At 40.3% G+C, this 12923-nt stretch overlaps 1 protein-coding gene across 1 annotated transcript in view; it reads right to left on the bottom strand.

The window, feature by feature from the left end:
• Positions 1–3972: 3972 nt before the first annotated feature.
• Positions 3973–12923, bottom strand: part of hbs1l (HBS1-like translational GTPase) — a 30199-nt gene continuing 21248 nt past the window's right edge. The window contains exons 9-18 of the mRNA XM_074616078.1: positions 11426–11572; positions 10997–11071; positions 10746–10863; positions 9136–9204; positions 8923–9027; positions 7647–7737; positions 6543–6651; positions 6281–6381; positions 5888–6032; positions 3973–5066 (exon numbers count right to left, since the gene is read on the bottom strand). Coding sequence (XP_074472179.1) covers positions 5055–5066; positions 5888–6032; positions 6281–6381; positions 6543–6651; positions 7647–7737; positions 8923–9027; positions 9136–9204; positions 10746–10863; positions 10997–11071; positions 11426–11572 — 972 coding nt within the window. The 3' untranslated portion in view covers positions 3973–5054. The remainder of the gene's footprint in view (positions 5067–5887; positions 6033–6280; positions 6382–6542; positions 6652–7646; positions 7738–8922; positions 9028–9135; positions 9205–10745; positions 10864–10996; positions 11072–11425; positions 11573–12923) is intronic.

Genomic DNA, 12923 nt, shown 5'->3' with positions numbered 1-12923 from the left:
GGGCACTTCATCACATTTTCTCTATTTAAGGCCACCATAGAGGGCATGTTTTCTCCATCTAAGGCCACATTAGAGGGCAAGTTTTCTCCATTTAAGGCCACCATAGAGGACATATTTTCTCCATTTAAGGCCACATTAGAGGGCAAGTTTTCTCCATTTAAGGCCACATTAGAGAGCAAGTTTTCTCCCATTAAGGCCACCCTAGAGGGCAAGTTTTTCTCCATTTAAGGCCACCCTAGAGGGCAAGTTTTCTCCATTTAAGGCCACCCTAGAGGGCAAGTTATCTCCATTTAAGGCCACCCTAGAGGGCAAGTTTTCTCCATTTAAGGCCACCCTAGAGGGCAAGTTATCTCCATTTAAGGCCACATTAGAGGGCATGTTTTCTCTATTTAAGGCCACCCTAGAGGGCAAGTTTTCTCCATTTAAAGCCACCCTAGAGGGCATGTTTTCTCCATTTAAGGCCACCCTAGAGGGCATGATTTCTCCATTTAATACCTGCCTAAAGGGCAAGTTTTCTCCATTTAAGGCCACCCTCGAGGGCAAGTTTTCGTCATTTAAGGCCACCCTAGAGGGCAAGTTTTCTCCATTTAAGGCCACCCATAGAGGGCATGTTTTCTCCATTTAATACCTGCCTAAAGGGCAAGTTTTCTCCATTTAAGGCCACCCTGCAGGGCAAGTTTTCTCCATTTAAGGCCACCCTGGAGGGCACGTTTTATCCATTTAAGGCCACCCTAGAGGGCATGTTTTATCAATTTAAGGGCACCCTAGAGGGCATGTTTTCTCCATTTAATACCTGCCTAAAGGACAAGTTTACTCCATTTAAGGCCACCCATAGAGGGCAAGTTTTCTCCATTTAAGGCCACCCTAGAGGACATATTTTCTCCATTTAAGGCCACATTAGAGAGCAAGTTTTCTCCAATTAAGGCCACCCTAGAGGGCAAGTTTTTCTCCATTTAAGGCCACCCTAGAGGGCAAGTTTTCTCCATTTAAGGCCACCCTAGAGGGCAAGTTATCTCCATTTAAGGCCACATTAGAGGGCATGTTTTCTCTATTTAAGGCCACCCTAGAGGGCAAGTTTTCTCCATTTAAAGCCACCCTAGAGGGCATGTTTTCTCCATTTAAGGCCACCCTAGAGGGCATGATTTCTCCATTTAATACCTGCCTAAAGGGCACGTTTTATCCATTTAAGGCCACCCTCGAGGGCAAGTTTTCGTCATTTAAGGCCACCCTCGAGGGCAAGTTTTCTCCATTTAAGGCCACCCTGGAGGGCACGTTTTATCCATTTAAGGCCACCCTAGAGGGCACGTTTTATCCATTTAAGGCCACCCTAGAGGGCATGTTTTATCAATTTAAGGGCACCCTAGAGGGCATGTTTTCTCCATTTAATACCTGCCTAAAGGACAAGTTTACTCCATTTAAGGCCACCCATAGAGGGCATGTTTTCTCCATTTAAGGCCACCCGTGAGGGCATACTTTCTCCATTTAAGGGTACCCTAGACACCCTAAGGCAACCCTCACTCTACAAGAGTATTTTCAGTTATTTTTGGTTGGACTTATTTTTCCTTGAGCCCAATAAGGAGTAACATGCGCAAACTTGGACTTCTCCATTATGTTGGCATAAAGGTTAAGCTTCTAAATTCATTCTTGGACTTGGGAACAAAATTTGATATGTGATGAGATTGTCCTCAAAGTGCCCAGGGAAAAAAACAACAACCTGGAAACAGGTCAAACGCCATCTGCTGACGGAGATGTCATAAATACCTTGAGGTGAGATTGTTTTGTTGCAGAGAAAGAAGAGCAACACAAAGGTTTTTTACAATGTAAATGTTAAAGATTAACCTGTTTTTAATACTCACAGGAGGGCTGTGGTTTATATCTCACCTTTGTATTGGACATTGCTCACACATGTTGTATTGTAATCCTGTGAGCACAAGGAGAAATGCTGTAGCTTGAAGGGTCACAAAGGAACTCACTGTGTCGTGACAATGTAAATGTACACTACATACTGTTTTTCTTGAGACGTGCTATTTAGATTATGGTGCCATTACTTAAAGTTTTAGGCTTTTGTACACTAATGACAACAACCGAGTGTTTTGGAAAGTGCTTATTCAGAGAGGTGTCTGGTGAGGAAGCCACAGCATTAGTCATCCATTTACAGAGAAAGTGATTCATTGTCACGGTACGGACCACCAGACAGACTGTCAGCATTAACAACATGCTCTTATTATTCTAGATGCCTTCAGGGCCCCTCAGAGGTCTGTAGAGAGATTCAGGCTTTGTATTTCAAATGTGTTCCAAGGTGACTGACACATATTTGACTGCATGATGCCCTTTTTTATGTATTTCTCAATAGCACAATAATTTGCTAGCCTGACGAAAACATGCTTCAAGTACATTGTAGGAATGCATGTGTAGAGGACAGGAGACCTTGCATGATGCTGAACATCATCGGTATCACGTAAACTAAGTGCAAAGCAAGCAAATATGTCTTTCAGTCTGTGTGTACTCGATCTCACTCATTTTGCAGTGTTCGTGACTGATGCCATGGCAATGCAGCCAGCAACTGTGGTAGTGAGTCATATTATATATTCAGTTATATTAGATTAAGTGAATATTAATTAGCAGTATGTGTCAAGTTTAACGGAGATAATAGAATCACCTCAAAGCAGGTCAAAAGAGGATAGATAGTCAAAGCTGCGGTTGCTGGTGAATGAGTCACAAAAACTGCCAAATCATGTAATGCAAAGATATAATACATTTTAAAATTATTAAAAAGCATTTAAATCCAATTATTATTATTTGTTTAACTACTTTTGCAAGTAGTTAATGTTTTTAAATATATTCTTTTTTTCTATATATTGTTTTGAGTTGTATTGTACTATGAGTTGCTAATATTCCGATATTTTGAGAGGATGCATATATATCGATAAGAATATTCAAATAAACAGATGGCTATCTAAAAAAATATATATATTTCTGTTTTTCTGTTCATTCTCTGCATAACTAACCTTTAGCCAACTTTGATGCACACGCACTTTCCTGTGTACGCATACAGGAACTATAGAGATTGCTCACCGTTAATCAGACACATAATCTGACACCTTTCGTAACACATTTCTGTTATTAATAACGATCTAATAAAAGATCTCACACCGGAAACCCTCATAAATGCAAACAAGACATCTGGCATTATATGCATTACACTCATACTGTAGATTGTAATTCTTGTTATTTAACTCAATTTACCACATTTGTTCTTTTAATTTGGGTACTGTCCTCTCTTCAGGTGTCACAATTACTTTTTGATGATCGTAGGGCTTTTGCAGACAGGTGAGCACACTTTGCTTGCTTTTTGTCCCTCTCTTGAGGTGGTATTTTGTGCTCAAACATGTCCACATTTAATCTTATTTTTCTTTGATTGACTGCAGAAAATAAAAGACAGAAAGTCTTCTCGTCATTGTTAATTAAATGATGATCTCATCTGATGTTTCCTGTCTCTCACACCTCTTTGACTGTACATTTACCTCGTCTCTCCGTCTTTCTACCATCTCAACAATGACAAAAAAGTTTGTAAACTTTGCCCACCGCAGTTTCACATGCATATGTCGTCTTAGAGTCCGAAACTAGAAACTGTAAACAAGTTAAAGTGTTGTGGGCATGTCTTTTAAACTCTGAATTAATTTTCCCCTTCTATACGCACTCAGTGCATCTTCTGTGGTGCTTTCCACTCCAGCTGTGTCACTGTCAAACATGACGGGAAATGATCACCTCTACATTCTCACTTTCTACCTTTATGTATTTTGACAGACAGAAATCCCCAGTTTATCTCAGCGCTTTAGTGCCAGAGTTTTTGCTGGCGTGCCAAACGCTTTTTGTTCACAGGCTTTATGCCGTAAACCTATCACATATTTGTTTTCCAGTTGAATAGAACGGGGTGCTTCAAACTGCTGAAATCAAAACTCGAACCACAGATTACTGATGATATGTTCATTTTGCATCGTCTTCCTTCACACCGCCTTCACCAACACATCGACAAACAGTAACGCAGCTCCTTCAACCTCCTCCTCCTCTTAGCGGAGTCTTTGATAGAAAAAAAAAAACACAGATGAGCACTTCAAAAAGCATGTTGGTGCTTTACTGTAGAAGCATTTCAAGTATCTTTTGTTAACATAAATGAGAATTATGTCTCTTTATCCAGATGTGAAAATTTGAGTTTCCCTTTTTTTGTTCACAAACTCCTCTACCTTGGTTAGAGTGGACCGTGTCCCCTTGGCTATGTGATTTCAGATGCAAACATCCTTACGGTAAAAATAATATTAAATGATTTGCCTTCAACTCCTGCAAGACATAACATCTCTTTCTGTTATTTATGTTTATAAATAATAAAATTAGTCATTTCATGCCAGTGGTTTTGATTAGGAGAGCCTTATGCAAAAAAAAGCTGTGATGTAAATCCTCATCTTAACTTTTACATAAAGAAGAAATGTGGACTTCTTTCACTCCATACATACAGCAGAAAGCAAACATCGTGCTTACACCACAGCTGATTTGTTCACTGCTCCAGTTAAACGATTAAAAGTTAAACCGGGATTCTTACTTTTTCAGTAAAAGATAAATGATGAGCTATGGCTCCTTCAAGGAAAGCACAGTGACATTAATCACTGTGGAAATCTCAATGCGGTAAGATTGTCTTTTGGAGTGGGATTATATTACTGTTTTGGCTTGATCGAACGGCGAATTTAGAGAAAACACGTTTTTACTAACAAACGCGTGGTCAGACTGTGCGGGGGGAAATGTGAAGTTGTGGGGGTGTTGCTGGGTAATGTGCCTGTTTGGCTTGCTCAGCATCTTGCCACATGGTATCTGTGCAGTTAGTGTTGATCAGAGCAGTCAGGTGAAGCAGTCAGGTGAAGCAGCCGCTGCGCTGGATGGAGAGGTGGATGGATGAAAGTGACGCTCTGAGTCTCTCTTGAGGAATTGCACTTCGTCTCTGGCTGCATGCAGTCTCCAGAGCAAGGCCGGTCCGGCTCTGTGTCGATGGAAATGAATGCTCTTCATTCTTTGATCTGCGGTGAGGAAAACAATCAAAAGGAAACTGACTAAGGACATTTATCAAGGACATTAACTCGACTGTATATAAGAAGTGGACGTAGTCAACGTGACGTCACCCATTTGCAACCAGAAGTGACACGATAGGGGGGAGCTAAGTAAAACCGAATGCTGAATAAGACATTTTTAGGCGACCAAAAAGGTTACAATTAATTTTCATAAACTGAAAACACACTGTGAAAGGGTTAAAGTTGTAAGACGAAAACACGGACAACTCCCAGACTGGACTACGCCGTGGTAGCAACCTGTCAATTACAAGGTAGCCACGCCCTAAAGCATCCCCTGCTTTATCGTCTATTTGACTCTAAATGGGACCATAATTTACTAAACGAACATCATGCTGTATTGAAGAAGACTGAGGTAAGAGATTTTTACTGAGGTAATAAATAAAGTGAGAAGTAGGCTCATTATCTCATAGACTTCTATACAATCAGACTTCTTTTTTGCAACCAGAGGAGTCGCCCCCTGCTGGCTATTAGACAGAATGCAAGTTTAAGGCACTTCTGCATTGGCTTCACTTTTCAGACCCTTTTCAGTCTGGAAACACAGATATTTTTCCATACTAACTTTTCTTTTTTTTCCATTCTTATCCAGCCCTAGATATTACTAAAATCAAATCAAATTCCATAAGTTTTCATACTGTGTAGGAGCCCTGAAGATAAATAGAGTAGAAAGATGCAGTATACACCTGTAGTTTAAAACATCAACGCGTTTTTATGCAATAACATACAATCTACATGTTGTTTTTGTCTTCGTCCTCAAGTTAGTCGCACTTTACCTCGGTGACAACCCCTGCAGCAATGGTGGAGCCGACATATCTGAGCATGAAGCGACCCAGCTCCTTGTAGTCCTTGTACAGCTCTAATGACACCGGCCTCTGGGTCTGGATCTCCACGATGGCATTCATGCCTTTACTCAAACACCTTAACAGGAAAGACACACACAGGAAGTAAGGATAACACACCCACCTGGATTTCTTTTCTCTTTCATTTGATTATGTTTTATGTCCCATATTTAATGAAGTAGAAAGTAATATGAAGCACTTCCTGAGGGAAATTTCAAAGTTGTTGTGGGTGACACTATTCATCGCTTCAGTGCAGCACACAGTAAATAAAATCCTTATGTGTACTGCATATTTGTAATATAAAAATGCAATACAATGCACACTCACTTTGGTTTCTTCTTGAGGACCTCACCGCTGCTCTTGTGCAGAATGCTGATCAGTTTCCTAATGGTGGCCGGCTCACTGACTGTTTGGTAATGCAGCAATACCTACACCGAGCACACACACACAAACACAAACAATGAACAAACATGCACATAGCATGAAAGTGAAACAGAGTTGTAAGCCTGTACATCCAATACACACGCTAACGTAAAAAAAACAGTTGGTATGACTGTGTGTGTGTGTGAATGTGTTTATTTGCACTCACTGGGAAGCCTTTTGTGATGGGGACCTCGATATTGAAGAGAAGGATGCGGGCTTTGAATCGAGTACAGGCTCGAATAGGCTCCTTGGGATCACAGAACACACAGCCCACACTGGAAGGAAGCAGTTATCACTTAATGTATAGTCAAATGTGCACGATCCAAACATGCTGTCTACATAACAGTTTAAATATGTTAAAATGATAGTTCAGGTGTTTTGAAGAGGAATTGTACGAGGTACTTATCCATAGTTATAGTGTTTTTATCCTACAGTAGATGATGGTCGGCAACCCCCAGTTTGGAGAAACAAACAGGAGTACCAGTACGGGAGCAAGGCAATGTTTTGCTGTGGACGGGGCCAGTAGCAAAACATATTTTAGCCACCTAAAAGAAAGGCCCACCTGAACAGTTTAAGTGTACTCCATATTTAAAATATTTTCACCACTTGATCTTGCGGGTAACTGAAACCGTTGTATCCATCTATGCTCTCGCCAAAGCCACCAGACTCCATTGAAAAAACCTGCAATTTTACCTCGCAGAACACGGGGGTTGCTGGTCTACCGCTGCCTCTATCGGGTTGTTTGTTTGTGCAATTATGTGACTTTGATGAATTCGAACTACCCAAAGTCACACAATAAGACAAACAAACTAACCGACTGAGGCAGCGGTCGACCAGTGACCTCTGTGTTCTGCGAGGTACAATTACTATTGTTTTCAAAGGCAGTCTGGCTGCTTTGGCGAGAGCATAGATATAGGCTTCAGTTCCCCGATGAAAACATAGACTTTATAGCGGTTTCACGGCAAGGTAAAGTGGAGAAAATATTTTAGATATAGCGTACACTTAAACTGATACTGAGTGTTTTAGGTGGGCCTTTCTTTTAGGTGGCTAAAATACGTTTTGCTGCCTGCCCCGTTCACAGCAGTACATTACTTTGCTCCCGTGCTGGTACTCCTGTCTGTCTCTCCAAACTGGGGGCGTGCCGACTGTCATGTACTGTAGGTAATACACTGACTATGGATAAGTACCTCATACAACCCCACTTCAAAACACCCGAACTATCCCTTTAAACAGACTTATATTAAATAAACAGAGGCAATAATGTTTTTACTTGATCTTGATGATGTCCATGCCGGTGACCGTCAGGCTGACGTGGTCTCCTGCTGCAGCCCAGTCCAGAGGCTCGTCGTGTAGAGTGATACCTGCAGTACACATAGACAGAGTGTAAGTCCCCCTGCTGCCACAAGATGGCAGCATTCATCACTACTTACTCAACAGTCGCCCACATTTCAGAGATGTACAAAAAGGCGCACTCAGATGCAGGTGTGTCCGAAGCTGACGTGTTATTTACTCAAAGAAGAAAAACAAACCAGTTATTAATGTCAGCACAGCTTAGTGGAGAACCCTGCCTGAGGAAGTTTATTATAATCCTTAGTTAATTTAAGATGTTTTAATGACTTGTAGTGTACAGTATGTATGTGTGAGGGTGTTTACTTTTGCTGTTTGATGCTGACAATAAGTAATGAGTGATGGGTTTTCTAGACGCAGAATCAAGTGGAATAATGTCATTGTCCTAAATCGCATACTATGCACTACATACTAAATATGTGTACTATCGTTCAACATAATTTTTGTGTGAATAAACAGTAGTATGCATCTTTTTCGGACGCACTGAGCTGTAATTTACGCCGTCGCTTCCTGAGAGCCTCCTTGCTGGTTGCAGACGAGTAACCATGGTAACCCGTGCCAACCTCATGTGACCGAAACGACGGTTTGTGAGAATCAAAGTCTGAATTATTTTAAAATATATATATTACTCCAATCAAAGTGAAATCTTATCTTACACTTAAAGCATTATTGATGTTACAGAGCTGTCCGTTAGCGTCTATTCTATCGCCACTACCGCATTGCAATGTGGGATATTAATGCCACCGTAGTGTCCAGCGTTGCGCATACTGAAATATTTCACCGGAACTAGTATGCAATTTGCCTACTATTGGTTTCATACATACTAAAAAATCTCACAGGCTGTTTTAGCGTACTAAATAGTATGTTAGTGTGGAAGTTTGGACACAACCAGTCTTTTTTGTTTTAGGTATTTCCACCTGTATCGTGGGTCCTTGAGTGAGCATCCTTGTCAGCATACTAGCAGCTATCTGTGGCAGAGGCAGGTTCAGAGACACAGGCTTCTTGCTCTGCAGATAAGTGCAATAACGGAGCCTTGATGAGACTTTGTTTTGACAGATTTTTGTTTTAGAGGATTTTTTTGTGTGCCCTTTTCTCATTGCCATCTGTGAAAAAAATGCTCTGTCGGACTGCATGAACATGAAGTACCAAAGTCAGCCACCGTGCCAGGCTGGCAGCAAAGACACACACAAAGCGCGTACCTTTGACAGTGCAGGTTTCATTGGGAGGCATAGCCAGTATTCTCTCTCCGGTCTGAATGTAACCAGCCTCAATCTTCCCTGTGACGCAGAAGCCTGAGCCTTGGTCTGGGAAGAAGAAAAAAAAAAAAATGCAACTTCAGCTTTAATTTAGAAATATAGGGGAAGGGAAGTTAACAAATTCCATATATGGTAAGTATGCATCAGTGACTTCACCTTTGAACACATCAGACACGCACAGCCTGAATGGTTTGTCGACAGATCTCTGAGGAGCTTTGAAGGCGTCTTCAGAAAATTTAAAAAAAAAGAGGAAGAAAACAATTAGCAGGAGAAAGTCTAAGGAAATATGACGGGAAGCCCGGTGACCAGTGGTGATGAATCATTTTAACTGGCACTGGATGAATAATGTTTCAATCTTCTGATGGAGTCTGGATTGGTCTAGACAATCAGCACTTTAAGGACGGTCATAGCGCAAGTGAGAAATCTGCACGTACACCAGTGTTGCAGTCAGTTTCTCATAGTATTCCACTCAAAATCTGTGCTTTGAGTATCAAACATTCCCCCCCTGTAGGCTTTACGCAGGGAAAAAGCTCCATGTGGTCAGCTTCAATTCAGTCACAATGGTTTCCAACAAACTACATGGATTTACAGCTGAAATAAAGAGCCATGACACCTTCGTAGGAACGTCTCAAACCACCCCAGCAGCGTAATCACCTTCTATAAGATACGGCTAAATGTGCTACTTCCTGTGCAGCTTTGAGTTTCAAAAAGGGGCAAAAGCACAATTAGGAAGCAGTACATTTCATTTATCTTATAATATGACTGGAACATATCAAGCCTACCAATGGACAGCAACGAAGTGGATTATGAAGGACTCGTAACACCATTTCTTTTAATGCACATTTTCACAGTGCAAACTTGTCATTGTTGGAATCCACAGTAACTGAATGAATTCAAGGTGATCACAGCTGTGATTCTCTGTGACTGAGGAAACTGCAAAAGTTTTAGTGCCACTTCTCAAGCCTATGGGGGGAGTATTTGATACTAGGGCTGCAACTAACGATCCTTGTCATTGACGATTAATCTGTCAAATGTCAGAAAATGGGGATCAGTGTTTCCCAAAGCCAAAGATGATGTCCTCAAATGCCTTGTTTTGTCCACAACTTAAAGATATTCAGTTTACTGTCATAGAGGAGTAAAGAAACCAGAAAATATTCACATTTAAGAAGATGGAATCAGAGAACTTTGACTTTTCTTCTCTTCAAAAATGACTCAAACTGATTAATCGATTATCAAAATAGTTGGCGATTAATTTAATAGTTGACATCTAATCGATTAATCGTTGCAGCTCTATTTGATACTCAATAGATTTTGGTTAGTTGGAAGACTTTAGATGGAGTATCACTTTAAAACCACTGAGAAAAAAACGTTATTGGCAGCATTTCCCTTTGATGCAAATGAACGTGTTTTATGAACTCTCTTGAATCAAGTGATCACTTGCTCTAGCAAAGTGGGATTTCATGGTGTCAACCAGTTTTTCACTAGTATGATTTCATTCTATCAATTGATTTTGATTTGATTTTTTAGGTTAAATAAGCTTTAATATTGGATAAAAGTCTAAATTGCTCCAAATGTGCATTTAATGCAGTGCAATCAACTTTAAAAACATATTTGTTCATGCATTTGCAAGAGACCCATGATGAAAACAGAGGAAGAAATGCAGCTTGTGCTTGTATATTTTTTACTTTTCCCAAGAGAGACCTGGGTTTAGGTGTCAAAAGGCAGTAAACGCTTTGGGCAGCTTGAACCGTGCCAGTGTGCATTACCAATCTGCTCCAGCAGGCTGGGACCAGAGTACCAAGAGGTAAGTTCTGACACTGAGCTCCTGGTGGTGAGGTTCTCTCCTGACAGGCCGCTGCTGGGGATGTAGAAAACATCAGACTCCTGGAGGAAAAAAAAAACCATATAAACACTGGATCAAACAAAAGAAAAGCAAGGAAATACTTCTCCATAGCCAAATATATACTGATAAAGAGTTTAATATCTTAAGATGTCGAGTGACTTGGTGCAAACTCACCTTGAATCCTGCCTGTTTGAGGAAATGGCCAAGTTTGGAAGTGATGTCTTGGAAACGCTCTTGTTGCCAGTTTACCTGATTCGTATAAACACGTAAAAGGAAAGAAATACACAGACAGAAAGTTTCCCCTTCAGCACAGCTTTGAAATGGAAATGTGTCCGTAACATGCCAGTGATTATAGGAAACAAAAACACAAAAGTACAATCACGCACACACACGGCTCCCTAAGGCCTTCTTCTCTCCTGACAGAAACATTTAGAGGTGTTAAGTCTTGAACTTTCAGAAAAAGGGTCCATTTCATTGCAGACCAAAACCTGTGAACTGTTAAGTATAGAGCAGCTTTTGCTTTTTGCTAGATTTTTCTAAAAGGAACAGATTGTATTACAGTCAAATATCTCTGTATATCTCTAATGTGTAGCTGGGTCTGACCTGGTCCATCTTGTTGACAGCTACAGCCAGCTGAGTGACGCCAAGCGAACGCACCAACAGGGCATGCTCTCTGGTCTGACCGCCCGCCTCGAAGCCTGCCTCGAACTCTCCTCGGCTGGCATCCACCACGAGCACCGCCACGTCGGCCTGGAGAGAGAACCGAGGGCAAAGATGAGAACGACATGCATCTGTTTCTGCTGAGGCAGATGTGAGCGTTAAAAAAAAATAAAAAAATCCCACACAAACTCAACTCGGTAGGTCATTTAACAGCTGAATACAGATGTTTCAACACATGGAAAACGAGAGCGCTTTTGTGGCTTAACAGTAGAATGACTGTTGTGTTAGAAAGCATTTCTAGTCATATCAAACCATTAAATGCACAGAGGCTAATACAGGAACATGAAATAACTTAAAAAGGCAAACTTTAGTTTAAGCTTAAAGCCACTATGACACAAGATACACAACAGGAATGGGACGATATAAGATTGTATCGTGGATCGCAATAAAAAACACTAACAATAAGTTGATCGTGAGTGACTTGAAAAAGCGATCTAGCTCGCTATCATGGTAGAGAAGTGAGAAATAGAGCCTGATTTAAAATACAGAAATGATCATGTAAGATAGAACAGACTCACAATGTTGCTATTTGTTTTTAAATGTATCCTTTATTTATGCAGAGGAACCTTATTTAAGACTTTTTTGTTTGTTCCTTTACTAAAAAGGATGTTCTCTAAGAAAAAGATGTGTCCTATCTGTGATGCAATAAAAATATTTGTTTCTAAACAAAATGTAACGTAAAGTGAAACGTGTGAGTTTTTTTCTAAAATATAAATTTCATCTATTTTAAATTACTCAACAATCTAGATGGAGACAATAGCTGAGCATTTTTTGCTCTTCTTCTATGACAAATATTTCAACTTGTAATAAGTATTAAAAAGCAAAATACAGTCCAATGCATCATACAAACTGTATTGTAGAAATATTGGTTTGTCTTTTTAAATTGATAACACTTTCCTTTACATAATTACAGGCTGACAAATATCATCTTGAGACTGACAGACAGCTTCATTTGCTTGCAGCGGAAACCCCTTAGTCACTACATGATGAGGCTGAACGTGAGGACAGTCATATGGTAAAAAGAGAAATTACATTCATGTCTCAAAACAGAGACAGGCGAACACACCCATGCCTGCAAAAAACACCTTGTGACAACACCCAAAACCACAAAGATTATTTCAAATCACGCTGATGGGTGTGTAATAAGCTGAGGGTATACCGAAGGAGGGAGAGGAAGAACTATTTTAATCAAGCTTCAAGGTTCGTTAAGTTAAGAGAGATGCTTAGTTTCATCAAGAGGCTCTTTTATGATTAAATGTATTTAACTGATTTATTCAGCGGAATTGGAAGAATCTTATTATTTTGTGTTTTAACTGTCGACATGTGGGAGGCACAACAATCAATATTAATCCCATGCATTATAAAATGACACAAATTGTGA

Source organism: Sebastes fasciatus, chromosome 18, assembly GCF_043250625.1.
Source record: "Sebastes fasciatus isolate fSebFas1 chromosome 18, fSebFas1.pri, whole genome shotgun sequence".
In the NCBI taxonomy this organism is placed as follows: domain Eukaryota; kingdom Metazoa; phylum Chordata; class Actinopteri; order Perciformes; family Sebastidae; genus Sebastes; species Sebastes fasciatus.
Note: the sequence above shows the minus strand (reverse complement) of the source record. Positions and strands in the feature narration are given on the sequence as shown.